The sequence below is a fragment of the Aspergillus oryzae genome, chromosome 3 (genome assembly GCF_000184455.2).
Source record: "Aspergillus oryzae RIB40 DNA, chromosome 3".
NCBI lineage: Eukaryota > Fungi > Ascomycota > Eurotiomycetes > Eurotiales > Aspergillaceae > Aspergillus > Aspergillus oryzae.
The window spans coordinates 1,177,650-1,198,129 of NC_036437.1; the positions used below are offsets into that span (position 1 = coordinate 1,177,650).

Sequence of the window (20,480 nt, forward strand, 5' to 3'; positions counted from 1 at the left end):
AGTCTGCTTCCCTCCTGAGCCTAATAACCTTTCCGCGCGTCTCGAATTCTGTTCAGCCTTACTAATCCAACCAGGCAACAAGAGGCAGCAATGAGGTCCTCCCTGATATATATATTCTATCCCCTTTAGACACTACATATATGATAACATCTGCCCAAGCAACAAGAAAACCACAAAATGACCACCAATATAACCAAATCCGCATGGAAAGTGATCCCCATGTTTCAATCTACTTCAATTTCTCGCACCGTCCAATTCTATACTGAAACTCTCGGCTTCGAACTTGGCAGCGTCAAACCTGAAAATGGCACGTCCGAATTAACCTTTTGTTCAATTTTCATGGGTAAAAAAGCCGACGCCAATTTCTACTTTTCCCTGGCCTCCGTTGAAGAGTTCAAAGCGTCAGAAGCCATGATCGCACTTGGGACTCAGGAATTAGACGAATACTACCGATACTTGAATGGTCGTGACGAAGTGACAATTACGGAGGACATTGAAGATACGCCATGGGGCTTTCGGCAGTTCACCATCGAGGATCATGATGGAAATAAGTTGACATTCTTTAAATTCTTGGAAGGGGGAAATCCGGGTGAAGAATGAGAGGTCTCAATATGTCACTACTTTTTTAGGTCTGAAGTGACCGGTTGGACAATGCTCTATACAGATCTATAGTTCTTTTGGTTTCACGCAGTCAAATTCATGATAACTCCGATGTTAGCCAACTTCTTCTGGTCCCTGTGCTGTCTCGAATGCAAGGACTACTCAGCCTGTTTTGGACCTTTGTTTATTTATCAGAATTTAAACGGTATAGCCCAAAGCATATTCAGGACAAGGTAGATCTAGCCTGCTTCCATACGAGTTGACCGGCTACAATGACCTTCCCCCAACAGCTCACAAAGCCCTTAAGATATTGACGAAGAAGAACTCCAGAGAACACACATAATTCCCGAGAGGCTTGACCAAGTGGGTAGTACTCCATAATGCCAAGAGTAAGTTTGCAAATGTAGACTATAGGAGTGATATCCTGTCAAATACTTCCTCGTTAGTGTCTATGAAGGCTAATATATTGGCATTCGGCTTGTAAATTTCCTGTCTTGTGCATGTTTTAGCGTCGACACTCGAGTGCGCCTAGGAAATATCTTGATTTCTTTGGATAATAAGCCTATGCCTTGGATCAGATTGTCATGTTCCTTATCTTCCATACTTACTATCCAATGAAGTTGATTTAATCAAGCTTTTAGGATATAACAAGCTAATTTGATCGTCCAACTTAAAATGTGGATATATGTGTTAGTTATATTTTGAAGGGAGGAGGTGAACCGGGTGACTATCGCTATTGGCCGCGCAAGTGGAGATTAGAGCGCATTACCTGGATCGCTATGCCTTACTTTTGATGTCCGAGACCAAAGATAAGACCTTGTCTCTTCTTCGCCATCTTGTTTATCCGTGGTTATGTTTAGGGCTGGGTTAATGATGACCTATTCAACTCACTGAACCCAGAGAAAGCAATCCTTGGCCACAAAGCCATGAATTTGAGGCAAACAAGTCACTCCATCTAGATTAACATCATCATGGTGCCTGTACCGTCTATTATGTCACATTCTATAAATTTGGTAGAATCGTGGCAACCCCACTTACCGCGAACGATGAGTAGCGGGGATAAACGGGCAGCTCGTCGTTCAGACTGTTGGCCGGCTAAGCTCTTATTAGACTATTTTTTCATGTATAATGGTGCATGATCAGTGTCTGGTGTGAATTTTAAACTTATTAACACGCGGTCAAGCATCCAAAGTACTAGACATGCGGCACACTTTATCGGTGTAGAAAGTTTCTCCAACTACTCGGGTTTAGTAGGCTTGGCGTAAGCAGCTTGCATTGCAGCGGACCATGGGACGGTGTGGAATGGCCCACTCTACAGAATACTTATCTACCTCCTTCTATCGCCTTCGTATACCGTAGATAGATTGGTATTCAACAAACAAGGAACTTCCACTATAGGATATCTCAAAGTCTAGTTGATGTAAGGGGCTTATGCCTCTCTAGCCGTTGCTGTCCGTTTCAAATGCCGGAAATCGAGTCATATGGTCCTGCAGGCTTTTGTTTACGAAGTAGCAGCCTGCATTAGTTCGCTGTTCAACCCCAAGATTGCATCATGTTTTGTACTAGTATGCCGCACGGGGAAGTTGATTTATAAGGTGTTCTTTGTAAGCACTTTACATTAGCACCAAAGGATATCATACGTTCCACCATGTACTATCGCAGTGTGATATACAAAGTCCAGGCTCTAAGGCCTCCTAGAACCAGCATTGCAAGGTATTCACGGGTCATGCTATGTCTTATCAATATCATCATCCGTAGCAGTGGCAAAACGCCCAGGAAAAGATATCCGCTGCAGTTCTCCACTTTACCCGGAATTACCAACATTGTAAAGCCGATGGTTGTCATCAGAATATCCGTTTCTCTAATCTCCGGCTCTTCGATTACTGCATGTAGAGCGGTGTAAGTCCGCGCATGTAGCTTTAGTTTAAATACTGGGTAAGGATTCGGCGTCTCCTTCGTGCCTTTCACTATTCCTTACTACTCCTTGTTATCTCTCCATAGACTACAGCTGTACTTCCAATCATGACCTCCGACAGCAATTCTGATTACGTCTTCCAGGGATGGATGGGCCTTGACAAGGACTCCGTTGGGAACATGAAATGGCAGACCTACGAACCGAAGCCGTGGGAAGAAACTGACGTTGATATTAAAATCACACACTCGGGTATTTGTGGCTCTGATATACACACGCTTCGTAGTGGATGGGTTCGTTACCTCCTCTCTCCTTGGCAATATAGTGATTCTTCCTGTGGTATATAATCTACTAACATACTGTTGCCAGGGCCCAACCATGTACCCCTGCGTGGTCGGCCACGAGATCGTCGGCATCGCCGTCCGGGTAGGATCCGAGGTCAAACATATCAAAGTCGGCGACCGTGTTGGAGTCGGCGCCCAGTCCGACTCCTGTCGCAACCGAAGGGGTAAATGCAGCGACTGCTCCGCCGGACGAGAGAACATGTGCTGGAAAGAAGGCCGCGCCGATACATACAACGGCGTCTACCTGAACGGCGGCAAGTCCTACGGTGGGCACGCCGACTACAACCGTGCTCCGGGCCACTTCGTAATCAAGATCCCGGACCAGATGAACCCTACCCACGCTGCTCCGATGCTCTGCGGTGGCATCACAACATATTCGCCATTGAAGGCCAACGGGTGTGGACCGGGAAAGCGCGTGGGGGTAATCGGCGTCGGTGGATTGGGCCACTTTGCCATTTTGTGGGCGAAGGCTCTTGGCGCCGATCGAGTGGTGGGGGTTTCGCGCAGGGAGTCCAAACGTGCCGATGTGTTGAAGCTGGGTGCTGATGACTATATCGCTACCGAGGATGAGAAGGATTGGGCTCAGACTCATGCTGCCAGTCTGGATCTTATTATCTGTACCGTTTCGTCGCCGGACATGCCGTTACGGGATTATATGGGTTTGCTAGATTCCTATGGTCGGTTGGTTCAGGTGGGCGCACCTGAGGATAAGCTGCCTGTTCTTTATGCCTTCGACTTTATTCCGAAAGGGAAGTCGCTCTCGGGGAGTGTTATCGGGTCCCCGAAGGAGATCGAGGAGATGCTGCAGCTGGCTGTTGAGAAGAATGTTCAGCCGTGGGTGGTGGAACGGCCGCTAAGTGACGCGAACCAGGCCTTTATCGATATGGAGAACGGTCTGGCCAGATATCGGTATACGCTTGTAAATGAGAAGCATATTTAAACATGATGCAATGTTAGGGTTAGTGGCAGGTTGAATTTATCCTGGTCGATATGTAGAGAAATAAGTATCCCGCAAGATGCACGTGAGCTGCTAGGCTGAATACGAATAAGCAGATTTAGGGCCAGGCTGTCCAGTGATCTTCTCAGTTCTGATCAACGACCAAGGACCCAGTACACTAATCATGCAGGGGATGGATCAAAAATAAACAAAAACAAAAGGGTACAAATACCTACCAACGTTTAGGTTCATATACCCCTCATCCTTCTAAAATTATATAATTGGACAATTGACGAATCGAAAAGTCTAATAAAATGCACAATGTCGTCGCGAATACCGCGCGTCCATCACTGGACGAGTTGCGCATGACAGAGATCCTGCAAGCCATTGAACGAGGTCACGTCGACACAGCACAATCTCTCCTGGATGGCGTGTCCCCTGACATTCAGGACCGCACGGGCCGAACCCTCTTTTCCCGAGCGGTTTCACTCAATTCAAAGGAAGAACTCCAAAGCCGCCTCAAGGCAGAAATCATGTTCGACCTCCTGATTGCCAGAGGTGCCGATCCCGATCTCGGAGATCATACGGGAGAAACACCCGTGCATTGGGCGGCAAAAGCAGGAGACCATGAGATGGTATGCCTGCTTTTGCAGAAGGGCACGCTGTCGGACCTCCCAGACAAGTGGGGCCGCACACCGTTATCTCGAGCTGCTGAGAGGGGGCATAATTTGGCGGTTGAGCGACTTTTGGTTGACGGTCGTGCGGATTCAAATAGTCGAGATAACCGCGGTCGAACCCCATTATCTTGGGCTGCTGAGAGCTCGCACTTACAGATAGTAGAGACATTGGTTAACCACGGTGCCGATGTTGAGATCCGTGACAATGAGGGCCAGATACCCTTATGGTGGTTCTTAAATAATACAGACCGAAGCAATCCGACAGACCGAGGAACTACCAAAGAACCGGTGGACTTCCAGCGATGGTGTTCGATCCTGGGCCCTAAATCAAGCATAGAGCCTGTTACCAAGAAGCGACGAACATTCCTGGCTTGGGCTTGTGAGCGAGGCGACCGGCAGCTGGTCCAAGAATTGCTCCGAACGACATGGACAGATCCGAACTCGATTGATCGCCATAGGAAAACGCCGCTCATCTATGCTTTGGAATGGAAACACTACGAAATTGCCGACATGCTTATGTCTGGCGTAGAGCCGGAGAGAGCGAAAAAGGACTGCGTGTCACTACATCTTCTTATACGGGAAGGTCGATCCCGTCTATTGAAAATGTTCCTAGAGCGATACAAGTCCAATCTCAAGGAGGAAGATAAGTACAGTGCAATCCCTCTCATGAGGATGGCCCTTCAGCAAAGTGACCGGCCGACCGTGAGGCTACTCTTAGACTACAAGGCAAGTACGCAGGGGCTCAAAAGCAGCGATTGGTTTGGACCCTGTAGCACATTGAGAGCAGCGGAACCTCTAGTGGGTCTAAATAAAGCGAACTGGGATGGTTATTCCTCCATACCAGTAATGGAAATGACAATCCAGGAGCGTGATCGCATTGCGGTAGCCACTTTACTCGGCAAACGTGCTCAAATCCTGGAGATTGAGGACGATGATGACGACTTCGCGCAGTACTCTAGCAACATCCAGCAGAGCATCGCCGTGGATATAATGACCCGTAAAGACGGGCGACAGGCTGTAGAGTGGATCTCAGAAGATACATTCGACCAGAAAATGAGAGAACTGACAAAGAGCCCAGACGAGAGTCATCTGATGTGAGTTGCCTTGCCCCTGCGTATATCGTCCTAGCTGATCACCTTCCATATGCCATCAGACTCTTTCGAGAGAACCAGGCATGGAAGACGTATTGTCAGATGGACAATATCCCCAACGAATTAAAATTCTCGCTAGGCAACAGAAGTCCGTGCAGGACTTTTAGTCTGTCGATAGTCACGCGTTTCCGAAACATGAAAGATCCGCAGGACTCTCGTGAAGACAGCAGTGGCGAGCACTATCGCATCCGAACGATTGAATGGTCAGTACTTGAAGCGCCTCCTAAAACAATTCACTACTTCAGCAATCTGCCGTTTGGATGGACCCCGCAAAGCGACTTGGAGCTTATTGAGCTTTTCATGCAAACCTGGAAGGACGACTGGATGTGCTTCTGTCGGGATGAAAGGAGGAATCTTGGGCACTTGGTAAGTGAGCACGGGAGCAAATGCTGTCCGGACATAAATATTGACTTGCTGAGCTGGTAGCGATCATATCAGCTGACCGCTGCTGGAAAAGACGACTTTCTAATCGACGCTATAGCGGGGAATATGCAAAAGTGGACCCAAATGCAATGGATGCTAGAAGACCAACTCAATCAGGCAAGAGAATTTGTCGCACAGTACCAAACGTTCACCGAAAGCCGACAGCTTAGCGAGTACATGGGTAAGATTATCACTGCTTTTGAGCATGACGTTTCGAGCCAGATCGATAAGATGGAACAGGGGATTCGTGATTTGCTCCAAGTGGTGAGTAGTTACTATCTTCGCTTAGCGGCGGGTCTTGTGGTCTACTTATAACTCGATATTGCTCAGGAATTTGCATGGGTGTCAATCAATGAAGCTCATAGGTCAACTAGTCTAGCCGCGAGTATGAAGCGGCTGAGCTGGATCACGGTAAGTTAATGAGCTCCATCGCACTTGGACGTTGACTGACAAGCCTAGTTCATATTCCTCCCTCTCATGTTTGCCTCGGTGGGTACCATCAGCCATGACGTTACAGCAATTCCTGACCTGTCTAGAGTCTTCTCGGAATGAACGTGGACGTCCTTCAAGACAACCCGAGCTGGTATTAGTTTCTCTTGATTGGAGGGTCCCTGACATTGATCACGGTATTTACTTGGATCGGTGCCAGATTTACACGAGTTAGTTACCCTTTAGAATGCTGAAGCTGGAAAAATGCTAACTATCACCAGCTTGAAACATGGCTAGAACACATGGTATGGACACAACCAAAACGAAAGCCACACTCCTTTGACCAAAATATGCGACCTTTAAGCAGGTCTTTGCAGCCATAGTGGATTAACTCACAGCGAAGTGAACTAAAGTACTCATGGGATATATTCGATGGCCAAAGTACTATCTACATTTTGCATACGTCTCTAACTGAGCTCCAGTTCCTAGCCGGAGGAAGTGATATGTGACATTTCTTGTTGCCATCATGGGTCCCTTTCATTTCTACTTTTTATAGAATTTCAAGTAGACTCTTTATACCCCTGCCCTGCTCTTTTATGATGGGCTGCTTCTACTTTCAATAGAGAGGATTATATGGAACATAATTAATTATAGATAACAGAGGCAATTGTTTTGTACAAATATGATATTACAGCTACAATGACCACAATGTCAGTACTAGTATTATAAACCACTTTCGAGATTGACTGCTTGGTTCTAAACAGTAAAGCTTGTGTGGAAATCTGTTATCAGAACGGGATCCGATATCACTGCTTGCTCTTCAATTCTCCAAACGCTGTAAGGAACTCTGTCCATGACAGTGAGTACAGGCAAGCAAGCTCTAATACCGGTGGAGATTCTAGAGGTAACATACCGCTAAATGAGACTTTGCCATCGTGATTCCCATCCAGTTCTTCAATCCATTCCTTGGCTTCATCGTCGCTCATCTCAAAACCCTGTTCTTTCGCAGCTGCAATGAGCTCATAGGGTTCGATATAACCTAGTAAATATAATACATGAGCCTTTAGAGACGGTAGCTCTATAGACAAGACACATACGGTCACCGTTGGTGTTCTTCCAGAATTTATGGAATTAGCAGCAGTCACACAGCTTTGTCACCAGCATGCACTCACAATCTCCCTGAATTTTTCCCTCCAAAAGTCAATCTCTTCACGTGTGTAGCGGCCCTGTCATATAGGTAATGTTAAACCACATACAGAACTTTCACTGTAACGAATCTCACCATTTTCCTTGTATGTGTTATGTTCTTGACGAGTCTTTGAGATTGCACGAGGACTTTGTTTGGACTCTATGCAACAACCCACTTTATATATTCTACCTAGGATCGTTGCGATGAGTCATGCTACCTGGTTTTCCTCCAATAAATAAAGCCTCTAGGTCCTAGAACTATTCTGAGTCCATCTGTCTTGAGGCATTTTTGGACCAATTACGTGTACGTGTGCTGCTGGATGAGCGCGGTATGCGAAGTCCAAAGGTACATCATCGTACATGACCACAAGTGGAGACGATTACCCCTCCACCAGAAACTTTACTATAGGTCTAGCCAGAGAGATGCTAACAATCATGAAACCATAGCCACTGAATTAGTGTGGCTCGGGCGCAAACCTTTGCCGATGAAGTAGGGCATTTTGATTATTGGAACGATCTTCACTGCTAGTCTTCGGGTTGATAGGACAGCTGTCCCAAGCGGCAGAAGCAAGGGAATGGATCACTAGTTATCGTGAAGTAGTTGGCCGCCAAATAGTCAATGAATAACGAGTCATTTATAGTCACTTACCTTTCAACAAATCAACGGTTAATGTCATCTTAGATATCTAAATAACATCTCTAAAAAAACCAAACCTCCAAGTTTAGAGGACTGCCAAGAGCTACATCCTTGTAAAAGTCAGGGAGTTTGATCAAGGAGTCCACAAAGCCTTCCCCAACCGACCTTGGCTGGACAAAAACCTGCGGTAGTTTTCAGGTTGGAAGGTTTTATTTCTGCTGTTGGTTAGGCCGATGGTTAAGAACTTCATCATGGTACTAAATCTATCAAATTGTGAGTCTTAATTTTTCTTGCTTTGCTTATAAGATCGATAGATTATACTAAGGCTTATTAGGATTTACACGAGAAACTACGCTTTATACAACCTGGCCAGTATATAGCTATGACTTATAATATCTGGTTTCTTCCGATAAATAGACTTTCTAAAACTACACTGGGTCCATCTATCTTGAGGCATTATTGAACCAATTATATTTAGATGAAGCGCCTCATACACAATCGTACATAGCCACAAGCGGAGACCATTATTCCGTATTCTAGGGGATCGTCGATTGAGAGATTCTCTGCTGGTCTCCTGATATAGTAGAGAAATCCGCCAAATGGTCGATATGTTCTAGTCCTCCAGTTCAGCTGTGCCCAGCTGAAGTGAGGGGTACATGCATACTCTTACAACTATGCAGCGTTAGTGTGAAATGAGAGTTGCGATGATCATCCGGCCGATTGATGGCGAAGATTTGGAGCCACGCTCTTGCTCCACTCGGTGAGTGGGGAGCAACTACGGTTGTGGTTCAGAAGCGAAGCGAGTGTACACCGACAACGGCAGATATGAGTTGTGATACCGAAGTGCTGCTGACGGTATGTGCCACTTTAGGTAGTGGGTCGTCGAAACAGCTAATCTAGCTGAATCCTATGCCATTATTGTTCGCCATTTCTGCGAGAATGATACTCGGCAACTAGAGCGTTCAATCCGCAAGCAGCATTGTCCTTATGAGACTTCCATTGGCCCATATCATGTAGAGGTGGGTACCTTAATATCTAGCATTGAAGCCTCGTGGAAATGATGTCTGAAAATGGCGCAGTGGAACACTGGTTAAGCCGGCTAAATGCCACAGATCCTATTACGCTACGTAGATATTGAGCGGCCTTTTATACGTTTGGCCTGGTAGACTGAAATCACATTGACTTGGACAGAAATAATACACGGATAGTTATGCTTACCAGGGCAGGATGAGAACTTGATTAATTTTCAAACGAGGTGGGGAAGCCGGGTGTGGCTGGCTGAGTTGGTGAACTTACTTAGTCCACCGCAGTGGATACCTTTCTCCGCAGCCGAAGACTGCAAGATAGTGGCGCAGCTGAACAGTTAACCTGATCGGGGAACTGAGATTCGTACCATTTCTGTAGCCAATTTTGGGCAGTTTAGCTTCCTTTGAGCAATTATGTCTTTTCTTTAGGGGTAGTGATGCTCTTAAACCCCCCAACTTTGGCATCTACATCACATATATAATCCCCCCTTTATTCTTATTCCGTGGTCCTCCCAGAAGGATCTATCGGGTCTACTTTTGTTCCAGAATCGGTTGTTTCCAGACAGCAGACCTGGCCTACTACAGTGTAGGGCATAGTGTCGGAAATATGTACTCCACGATTCTTTTAGCTCAACACATAGCTCGCTTCACGTATACTACGTCATGACTTGTGCATATAAGCGTGGAGTTCGGGAGACACATGGTACAGAGCCGGCAATACTGCCTTGAACGCCATACATGGTTCATCAGTGCCGTAGGGGCCGTATTGGACTTACATACAAGAGAGACTTGTTCTGGTGCGAATGTAAAGACGAGTCTTTGGGTCAATCTATGCACTTCTTTTCGCTGCCACTGGTGCTGTTCTGTGGGTGCGAGTCGAGACCATGGTTGGGCCTAACGGGGGTGTGAGTTGGAAATGGCTACAATGATCTACCACTCCTCGATGTTCTACTTATCTGTCGAGGAGCTCTTTGTTTGAGTAATAGAAGTTGGTGGAATATGGTTGATCTGCACAGTGTTCAATACACCTTCTAGTGCAATGGTCTGATATATTAGTGACCATGCTTGGGAAGAAGCAACTCCCGGTGAAGCCGATGATAACGTTACCCCGAGAGATTCACTCCTAGGCGGATTTCTAATGATTGATAATCGAGTGTTCCTTATACTAGTGTACGGACCGGCTAGTCAATGCTCCCTCTACTTTATTGAAATAAGCTTATATTAATGTAAGGGATATATCTAGCTTTAAGGGAAGAGGTATATTTAGCCAAAATTCATACCCATTCCAGATCTTGCTATTGAGATAGATATCTGCTCATGGGGTTTGCACACGTAGTAAAAGCCACTAGCTCGTCGAATATACTTAAACATACTTCCAAGTCACTCCATGCTCCGTAGTGCAGAACTATTCCTACTTACACGATTTCATAGCCAATTCTCACGAGGTCCATGTAACATCTTCCCCAAAATCCAAGTCATGTATGTTCTTCATCCTGTTCTGTGCCTCTGGCTGGAACATCCAACTCGTTTTGGACGCCATACAACCGCCCAAACAGCTCTGCCTCCATTCGTTCAGCCGGCGCAGGACCTTCCCTAATCTCCGCCATCATATCTATCCCCGGCGGAAAGTCGAATTCGAATGACGGAACCCCCATCTCCACGCATATTGCACAGCACAGCCTGCTCATAATGCCACTGTAACAAGCCATCAACAACACTCAATCGATCGCCTGGCTGTCGACACACGGAATCAAGAGTTTTCCCATGATACTCACACGCCCCCGGCGTGAAGCTTTGGATCCTGTACCCATCGTTCGAGTTCACGGCTATCGAGTAATCGTCCCATCGTGCATGAATGTCTTTACGAAGTAGAATCCCATTCTGAGGTGAGGTTATCCCCGGCGGAGTATTGTATGTGACAAGTTTTGAGTACCCTTGGCTCTGAAAGATACTGTCCAGAGCTAGTGGGAAAATGTGGTCTGTGTCCCACTGAATCCATCTGTCCACTCATGCTTCAAGATTTATCTGACCAGTTATAACGCACCGGCCGTCTCGTCTACGGATCTGGTCCTGGAACGCTTTATCTCGAGTTCTTGGTGACACTGAAAGTGTACGGCAACCACGCAGCTACTTAGACCTCTTGTGTGGAGTAGTCCGCCGACTCTCTCTGACCTCCACTTCCTCATCCTCCTCCATGCGATCAAACTGGGAACGCAGGAGGGACGAGCGACGAGTCGGGGTGATAGAGGGTAGTAGCGTTTTGTACTGGTGCACATATCTGCTCCTGGGCTGTAAGGCGTGAGAATATAATGATCTTGTTGTATCTTTCTTTTGGTAGGATCAAAGGTGTGTTTGAGCCGTATAGACGGGTCTCGAACCCGCCGGTTGCGGAGAAGAGGATGTGCAACATGTCTAGGAACTACCTTCTCGTGGGATTGTCTGCTGCGGTAATGCCTCCTTGGATTTTCACGGGTAGTGTAGGTGGAGGGCTTAAAGAGAGAGAAGTTTGAAGAGTTGATAAGGTTATTAGCAGAAACCCTCCGCCTTTCTATTCCTACTCAGGTCATTATTGTTACTAGACCACTGCCCTAACCATGGAATTACGATTTTAATACCTTACAGTGACTATCTACCGATCACACTTTATTCAATGTAAAAAATGCATTCATTATCAATGGGTATATCTAACGAATATAATAACTCCGTGAATGAGAATATGGGAATTTTCCGAGGAAATTCCGATTTAGCACGCAAAAGGGCTTCACCCCCTTCCTGCTGAACTCAGGGGCTGAGGATAGAGCACAGGTGAATTGGCTATAAGCTGAACATGACGATCAACGGGCAGTTGCATAGTTAGGTGGCCGTAGATATGTATCGTCGTATCTCGGAAGAGTATCGTCCACATAGAATTCGCTCAGCGAAATGCTATCCCCACTGACAAAATTCTTAATAGGAAAAGGGAAAACGGCATTGAAGGACTTCATCCGGGGTCTGCGATCTACAAGCCTTCCGGTTGCCTCGTCAAAGGTATCCTGGCCCGTAATAACTTCCAGTATCAGATTGTGCTCGACTATGACACCGGTTGTTTCACTGGGACTGCAATCGCAGGCCTTTTCCTGGTGATGACATAGGTATGAAGACAAATCTATTCCATCTGATGCCTTCACTTTTGCTGGAATGTTGATGTCAAATGGGATCTCAATCGTATGGTCACCTCCTTGTAGTCCTCCATTTGCTATCCAATGGCCTTTCTGCTTTCCTTCACATAATTGCCGTACACGTTGCTCTTTGCAGGTTGTTGTTACTGCCTCTCTTTGCGGGTTACCACCCCTCGAGATGGAGAGGTACTTGACGGTCTCTTCTACCCTCCACTTCAACTCTTTGCCCACCACGTACTTCACTTCCATGTCTCGCGCTCCCTTTGCAATGGTTGAATGGGCCACCCATTCTAGTGAGTACGCTACCTTCATCTCCTCGGGGGTGTCTGTGTATAACTGACTCGGTACCATGGATAATTCCGTCAGCACCCTTTCGCCGGGATACTGTCGGATATGCCGGATCGGTTCAGAGACTACACGGCGTGACATCTTTATTTGCTGCGTGTCCTTCAATATCCTTGTGCTGGATATCGTTGAGGGCGCTACCGTGGCAGTGATCGCATAGGACACACTCCCTAGAACCGTCTCTGTCGTTGGCGGGATGTTGCTCGGTATAGGGAGGTAGAAACTAAATTTCAGCCATGTTTCATCCTCGCCCTCTTTCGGATCTATCTCATCGGGTGCATGGCAGAGGTCATATTGTACCAGTGTCTCAACGTTGGGCTCCGGTTGTGTGGTCGCGTGGGGAGAGTTCTGATTTCTGGATGATTTGTGCTTCGAGTTGCGTTTGAAGAAAAAACTATAGCTCTTATTGTTGCTAGGAACGACGACATCACAGGGCTTGGGTGTCACTGATCGCGTGAAACTAATTTCAAACTTGGGGAAATTCTCCGTGGAGGATCTCAAGCCTGAAGAGGGAACTGCGATGGCAATGGAGCCAGTAATTGGGGGAGCATGGCTCTCACCACCTGACTCCAGCAGAGTATGGGTGCTTGGCACAGTCAATTGTAAGCCCCAGGCTTCCATAGCATCTCATCGAGGTGGTGGAATACTTTTCGAGCAGGATTGGAAGATCGGGAAGAGAAACTCGGGGAGGAGCTTACACTATGTACTAATACTAATTAACAGCGAACCTCTGCTTATGAAGGTCTGTGCACATCAAGCAGAAAGAGCTTCTATTGGTATATCCCATTTCCTGCCCTAACTGCACTGGTGTTAATGGTTAATCTCCCACTCCACGCGTACGTCTCCGGAGTCGGTGGAGACACGCCAAGTGTCCAAACAGGAAGCCAAGCAGGAAATTTTACCTTTTGCGTGATGGTCGGATCCACAAGCCGTCAAGCCTTCCGGCGGGCTTCTCATCGGCAAAACTGCTCCTCTTTGGAAGAGCTATGCAGATTTTGTAAGACTCCGAGCTTAATAGGTCTGGGACTATCAAATCTGTCCCAAGGACGTCAGTGACGCACTGGAAAGCCGTGTCCAATCCTGCTATATCCATGCCAAAATTGCTTGGCCTCACCGGAAATTAGATAAGCAGGGTTTGTAAGCGTGTATTGGACTCAGAAGCGCATCTTTTGCCCCTCGGACCTCCTCGACGATCAGTTCTGACTACCATCGTCTCGTTGTCGAGCGTGATATCAGTTGCCGGTTATGGCCACCAAGGCCCCATCGACGAACGTTGCGTCTAAAGGTAAAACGATGAACCCCATGGAAAAGTATTCCCCAGCACGTCTCACCAACCAATTGTGGCAAGGTAGATTGTCCGAAATGTAAATCACGCCGAATTCAATGTGATAGGACCTTACCCAGTTGCCGAAAGTGCTTGCGGCGAAATTATGAATGTCCCGGCTATGGGTTAATTCTTCGATGGAAGAAAGGTGTCACCAGTGGAGGAAGTCACTCAAGAAGAGATGTACCTATTGACGGCGACTCCAGAGACCCAGTCCATGGGTATCCCCTTGCGCGACCAAACGAGGTTATGCCTCTGATATCAGTAGACCGTGGACCAAGTCCTCCACTTGATAGTTTTTCATGTCAATTGCTGCATCACTTCGACCAAAACATTGCAACGAAGCTCGCATGGGTAGACGGTCCAGAAAACCCATGGCGACAAATTATACTCCCCCTCTCCCATGCGTCGCCGATCGTTCGCTACTCCTTGCTGGCCATGTCGTCGGAAGACCTCACACATAAATATACAGTCGACCGGCCTTACTTTCATCACCTAAAAGCTCAGTCGCTCTATTACCGGGACAGAGTCTTGTCCCACTTACCACAACATCTAGAACGTCTCTTAAAGGCCCCCATTTCCTTAGATTGTGCGAATGAGGCCCGGTTCGTTCTGGCAACGGTTCTCCTTCTCTACAATCTAGAACTGCTCTCGGCAAAGACGACACAATGGCGACTACATATCCAAGGTGCTCGAGCGATCATACAATGGAAGCTTCAGGCTATTGGGCTCCACCGACCTCCCGACGTTGCTGATAACTTTCTCCGTTACGAATACTACTTCACCGCCGTCTTCAACGGCTTAACCACGTTCGATGCCACCTACGATGTTATTGACGATATCCCAATCAACGACAAGATTGCCGTCTTTGGTGACTTTGTCCGGATCATGCACTGTGTCACCCGCGCCGAGCGAATCAACTTCAGCGGCAGTCCAAATACCGAAACGACGCGGGTGGAAGATGTCGTGGGCGAAATTGAAACGGCGAGAGACCGAGCGCTCCAGCTGAATCACATCATCCGGTTCCAATATCCCGACGCGCGGCATGACTTCGAACACCTGACTCACATGTATTATCATGCGAGTTTGATCTACAGTCACCGCGTGCTCTCCGATCCCGCTCCGTCCCAGGAGCTCATTCAGGCTTCTCGAGATGCTATTCTCGATCATCTATCGCATCTCATCGACCTGGCATATTTCGCCCACGACCTGGTTTGGCCATTATTTGTGTGTGGGACGGAGTGCCGGGGTTCCCCGGATAAGCAGGATACCATCGAACGGGCACTTTTAGGGGTAATTCGTCTCAGCGGTAGTCTGGATCGGCGACGATTCTTGTCATTTCTGAGGATGTTTTGGCAGCTGGACTGCGGAGATCGGGAGGTAAGTTGGATTGAAGTGGCCAGGAGTCGACCGGCAGACTGTAGTTTTATGATTATATGAACCGAACTTTGACTAAAAGAATACTACCAACCCCTCATTTCACCAATCTTTCTGCCTGGGGAATTCACCCCAGAGTCACCGGGTCTTCCCCCTATTCCCAAATAGGTGAACCGGGTGGCACAAACAGACTTTAGGCTAACGCTGAGTGGCGACTCAACACTGCCACCACTCCACCGATAGGGACACCGCCTACTGGAAGGGGAAGGTTTGTGGATTGCATAGAGTTAGGCGCCAATCTTATCTCGGAAGCGGCCGACCACGTTGGGAGATTTTAATTTCACGGAGGAGTGGAACTTGGCCGTTGGAGCCTTCGATTCGTATTCCCTCGTCTTAACTTCCCAGAACAGCCACTCAGCGTCTCCCTTCAGATCATCTTCTTTGTTAGTAATAAATCACTCCTATTAATTTCCCTCTTTTTGACCCTTTTTTCTTTTTCTTTTTTTTTTTTTTTTTTTTTTTTTCTAAAACATTTTCCGACATTCCTCCTGCACGTGCTCTTTTTTCTTTCCGTTTTCTCTTTTTTCTTCTTTTCCCATCATCCCTAGAAGAAGAAGGGAAAAAATCCACGGCCCTTATGCGATTGATCCATAGCACCTCATTACGCCCAGCGCACCTAAATTGTTTATAGACTTCTAATCGACATCCACATTAAGAAGTCCCCGTACTAGCCAGCCATCATGGACCCGCCCAGGCTAGACAAGATTACGGCTGATTCCAACCTCGAAGCTCTTGGATATACGCCAGAGCTGTCTCGCAATCGATCAACATGGCAGGTCGTCTTCATGGTCTTCATCCTGGCGTCGGTGCCCTACGGTCTATCGACGACGATGTTATACTCGATTGCGGGTGGTGGCTCGGCCAATATGATCTGGGGTTGGATCGTGGTATCCCTGATCATGTTGTGTGTCGCCGCATCGCTCGCTGAGGTTACATCCGTCTATCCCACCGCCGGTGGTGTCTATTACCAAACCTTTGCCCTGTCCCCCGTTAAGTATCGCCGGGTTGCAGCCTGGATCTGTGGCTGGTCATTCATTGCCGGCAACATCACCATCACCTTGGCCGTGAACTTCGCTACAGCCCTGTTTCTGATCGAGAGTCTCAATGTGTTTACCGACGCTACTGGAGTGGGTATCACAGAAGACTTCCAGGCCTATCAGACCTACTTGATCTTTCTAGGCATCACACTCATCTGCCATGTCATTCCTGCCTTTGGGAATAAGTGGTTAACACACCTGGAGGTATATAAAGCTATCATCACAGCGCAAACCTGACCTTGTTTAGCCCCCCGTGCCTATGTCACTAATCTCACTTGTATATTCGACCTTTAGACTTTTGCCATCTTCTGGACCCTGGTAGGCGTTACTGCCATTATCATCACCATTCTGGTCGTCGCCAGTAACGGCAGACACACTGCAAAATATGTCTTCACCGATTTCTCTCCTCAATCCGGCTGGCCCGATGGCTGGTCCTTCTGTATCGGTTTACTCCAAGCTGCCTACGCGCTCTCGGCAACCGGCATGATCACCTCGTAGGCCATTACCATCATTTTATGCCCGTCGCGAAAAGCCCCAAGAAGCCCAAACTAACGTTTATGTCCCGAAAATCAGCATGTGTGAAGAAGTCCGCGCGCCAGCCATTCAAGTTCCCAAAGCAATCGTCGGAGGCCTCATCCTGAACGCCCTGGCCGGTCTTGCCTTTTTGATCCCCATCGCGTTTGTGCTCCCCGATATCTCCTACCTGGCGAATCTCGCATCCGGTCAACCCGTTCCGCCCATTTTCAAAGCCGCCACCGGCAACTCCGCCGGAGCCTTCTGCCTGCTCATCCCGTTGTTGATTCTCGGTATCATCTGTGGTGTAGGTTGTGTAACTGCGGCATCCCGAAGCGTCTGGGCCTTCGCCCGTGATGGAGCCATCCCCGGCTCCAAGTGGTTTAAGAAGGTCGAACCCCGTCTCGACAACATCCCCCTGAACGCGATGCTCCTCGGCATGATAATCGAACTCCTGCTCGGTCTTATCTACTTCGGCTCCACTGCCGCGTATAACGCCTTCTCCGGTGTCGGTGTCATGTTCTTAACCCTTAGTTACGCTTGCCCAGTTGCGGTCTCCCTTATTCTCCGAAAGCGACGGGATATCAAGAACTGCAGCTTCAACCTTGGACCACTCGGTCTGTTCTGTAACATCGTCTGTCTCGGTAAGTGGGCTCGACTTTTCCCTACCACGCACTGGTCTCTACATCCCCAGCTGCCTTCTAACATCTCCGATGTCCAATCTAGCATGGACCTGCCTCGCCATCCCTCTCTTCTCCATGCCCACCTTCATGGCCGTTACGCAGGAAACCATGAACTACGCCTCGGTCGTCTTCGTTGGTTTCTTCATCATCTCTGCCGTGTGGTACTGGGTATGGGGTTATCAGAACTACGCCGGTCCCCCGACCGAAGAGGGTATGGAGGGTGCCCATACTGACTAGTCGACGGTCGTCTTGTTATTGCAAATTTTGCCCTGGCTGAGACGGACGGTGGAGTGCTTGGAATGACGTCTCCATCCGGGTATGTATAGTCAATTTAAATGTATATCAATATAAACAGCCAGATAAGCATTATTTTCTGCGTATCGTTTCTGCTACCTTACCTAGTAGCTATCTGATTCAAGAAATAATGTCCTACAATCGTGTGTAACCCATGGGCTATGGTCTAGTACGATCACAACTCCAACATCTAAGCTCAATGGTGGCGAGATGTCTCGGCATGATCCGGTGGAGAAGGTTTGAGCTTGAACGCCTGAAGCCGACATAGCTGGCAATCCACTGTGAGCTTACCAGCATGAGGCGGAGTCTCATTGGGAGGCTGTCCTCGACTCTACCGAAACAAATAGTTTATTACATGTTTGTCCCCATACTTCCGTAACAGAAAGATTGTGGGCAAGCAGTGATAATGTGTGGAACTCATAACTAGGACTATAGCGGCGTCCTATGACCTCCACACTCCTCCCTACAGATGCCTACCCATTCCTTTACAATTACATATCATCCCCTAAACATCACCACCATGACTTCGTGGCCCTCTCGTCTACTCATCAACTTCCGAGGAGCTTTTAATTCTTTCTTAGTACAATCTATCTTACTGCACAGTCTATGCTTCTGTGGCCAGTTTTGAGTCTTCCATCTGCAACCATACATGAGGCCAAGGTCTATATCAAACCAAAAGCCGCATCTGTGCCCAGCGTTTGCCCTTTCTCGCAGTCTTCTACTAATTCGCCTTCCATCTTCCATGGACGTAGCACTCACCGATTACTTTATAGCATTTCGGGCTCCTTGTGGGCTGTCTAAGCACAACAGGTACACCACACTCATATAAGATGTAAATACATTCCCTCCGGGTAGTAGCTTCGGGTCACAAACCGAATAAGTCATTATCAGTCCACAGCCAAAGCTAGACTCTCCTTCAGAGCCTACTTCCTCGCTGTTTGTTTCCTGCCGAACAATGCCGCTCACATCTTGAATGTCTTCCGTGTGGCCCATAACCCAGTAACTCGCTCTTCCCGTTTGGCCAGAGGGGCCATGAGGGCTACCACGGCGTGGAGTCCATCGGAGCCCTAAAATATCTCCAATTCAATGTGACGTTTCACACTCTGTAAGGTATCCACGGAGTATATCCGACTGTCCATGCAAAGGCTGGTCGATGTTGAAACCCCCGTTATGAAAAGTATCAGCAATCTCCAAACACCGCAACCATGCTCTTTGATACTATGTAGGAGGAATCTGCCCCTCAATATCTCTATCTGCTATCAATGTACGCCAGATATGATCTGGCCCTTCTTCGGGGTTTTCATCAACACCTACCCTGCCAGTAATATCCAACAGTGAGTTTCGTGAGATGAGCACCGTCGCATTCATTAACGATACCGCCTCAACTTGGGCTAATTTAAAGCCTTTGATAAACAGTGTGGAGTATACCTGTTGAACGACTTTTAAGTCAGACGCATCGGCTTCCGTCTTACGCTTCTTTCGAGATGGAGTGGTCTGTCTCGTTGAAATATCTGTGAAATTTATACCCCTAGAAACCTTATACCGCGGAGAACCAACAGGGCCCACGAGGCCTTCTCCATTCCTACCGGTCATTGTAGACTCTGGTTACTCCGAATGACTGGACCTTGCCAAGTGGTTAAACTCCCTACCTCCAACTCTTGAATAATCTTCTAATCTTTCCTTGATATGCACCCAGAATAGAAGCTCCATCGATAGAACAGCCTTTTACCACAGTAAACCGATACCTCTTTGGCAAGCGAGGTCCCTTGAACAGCCTAACACCAAGAAAACCAGCCACTCTCATAAGCTCAGCGAGTGTACACCAGTTTCTGCATGATTCCTATCAATTACCGCTCTTTCTACAAATTCAAAGTCTATTATTCTCAGAATAAACCTCATTGCACGATGACTTTTTTTATCGCTAGCTTCCGCTACCCAGACGCAAACATAGTCTGCCATACAATACACCTCCGGCATTTGAAATATAGTGCACGTTCCAAACCCTATCCACAGACCCTGCAAGATTTAATATTTGTGTCATCTGTGCCACGTACTAGACACGATAAGACCACAGGACTGGACACACTGGACCTACATCAGCCTGCTGACCAGCCCCTAGGTTAAGCCGGGGATAACCCTAACTCCGAGCTGTATCTTCTACTACCTTGACATTCCCGACATGAAGACGGATTCATCTTCCGGTCTTGAGTAGAATACGATCTTGTGATATCAAGGGAATGTGTCATCGTTACCTATGAGATTAACTAGAATTCGCGGTGTTACTGAGTGCCGAGAATTAGTGACGCCAGAGTTATCACTTGTTATCTATCCGTATACGGGGCTGTAGGTTCAAAGTGATACTATCA

At 47.6% G+C, this 20,480-nt stretch overlaps 5 protein-coding genes across 5 annotated transcripts; 4 read left to right on the top strand and 1 right to left on the bottom strand.

Moving 5' to 3' along the window:
• Positions 1-2,622: 2,622 nt before the first annotated feature.
• On the top strand, positions 2,623-3,796 carry AO090023000460 (NAD(P)-dependent alcohol dehydrogenase; the record flags this gene model as incomplete). Its single annotated transcript, XM_001820954.1, has 2 exons — positions 2,623-2,805; positions 2,882-3,796. 2 exons carry the CDS (start codon positions 2,623-2,625, stop codon positions 3,794-3,796), a joined length of 1,098 nt encoding a protein of 365 aa, XP_001821006.1.
• Positions 3,797-4,107: 311 nt separating this feature from the next.
• On the top strand, positions 4,108-6,596 carry AO090023000461 (ankyrin repeat protein; the record flags this gene model as incomplete). Its single annotated transcript, XM_023235611.1, has 2 exons — positions 4,108-5,564; positions 6,581-6,596. 2 exons carry the CDS (start codon positions 4,108-4,110, stop codon positions 6,594-6,596), a joined length of 1,473 nt encoding a protein of 490 aa, XP_023090616.1.
• Positions 6,597-12,303: 5,707 nt separating this feature from the next.
• AO090023000463 (uncharacterized protein) lies at positions 12,304-13,919 on the bottom strand (the record flags this gene model as incomplete). Its single annotated transcript, XM_023235612.1, has 3 exons — positions 12,304-12,321; positions 12,602-13,181; positions 13,729-13,919. 3 exons carry the CDS (start codon positions 13,917-13,919, stop codon positions 12,304-12,306), a joined length of 789 nt encoding a protein of 262 aa, XP_023090617.1.
• Positions 13,920-14,553: 634 nt separating this feature from the next.
• AO090023000464 (uncharacterized protein) lies at positions 14,554-15,699 on the top strand (the record flags this gene model as incomplete). The annotated part of the gene is made up of 3 exons (XM_023235613.1): positions 14,554-14,567; positions 14,678-15,530; positions 15,610-15,699. The coding sequence occupies 3 exons, from the start codon at positions 14,554-14,556 to the stop codon at positions 15,697-15,699; spliced, it is 957 nt and encodes a 318-aa protein (XP_023090618.1).
• A 568-nt stretch (positions 15,700-16,267) lies between these two features.
• On the top strand, positions 16,268-18,057 carry AO090023000465 (putative amino acid permease; the record flags this gene model as incomplete). Its single annotated transcript, XM_001820958.3, has 4 exons — positions 16,268-16,828; positions 16,919-17,118; positions 17,198-17,781; positions 17,864-18,057. The coding sequence occupies 4 exons, from the start codon at positions 16,268-16,270 to the stop codon at positions 18,055-18,057; spliced, it is 1,539 nt and encodes a 512-aa protein (XP_001821010.1).
• Between the last annotated feature and the right edge of the window lie 2,423 nt (positions 18,058-20,480).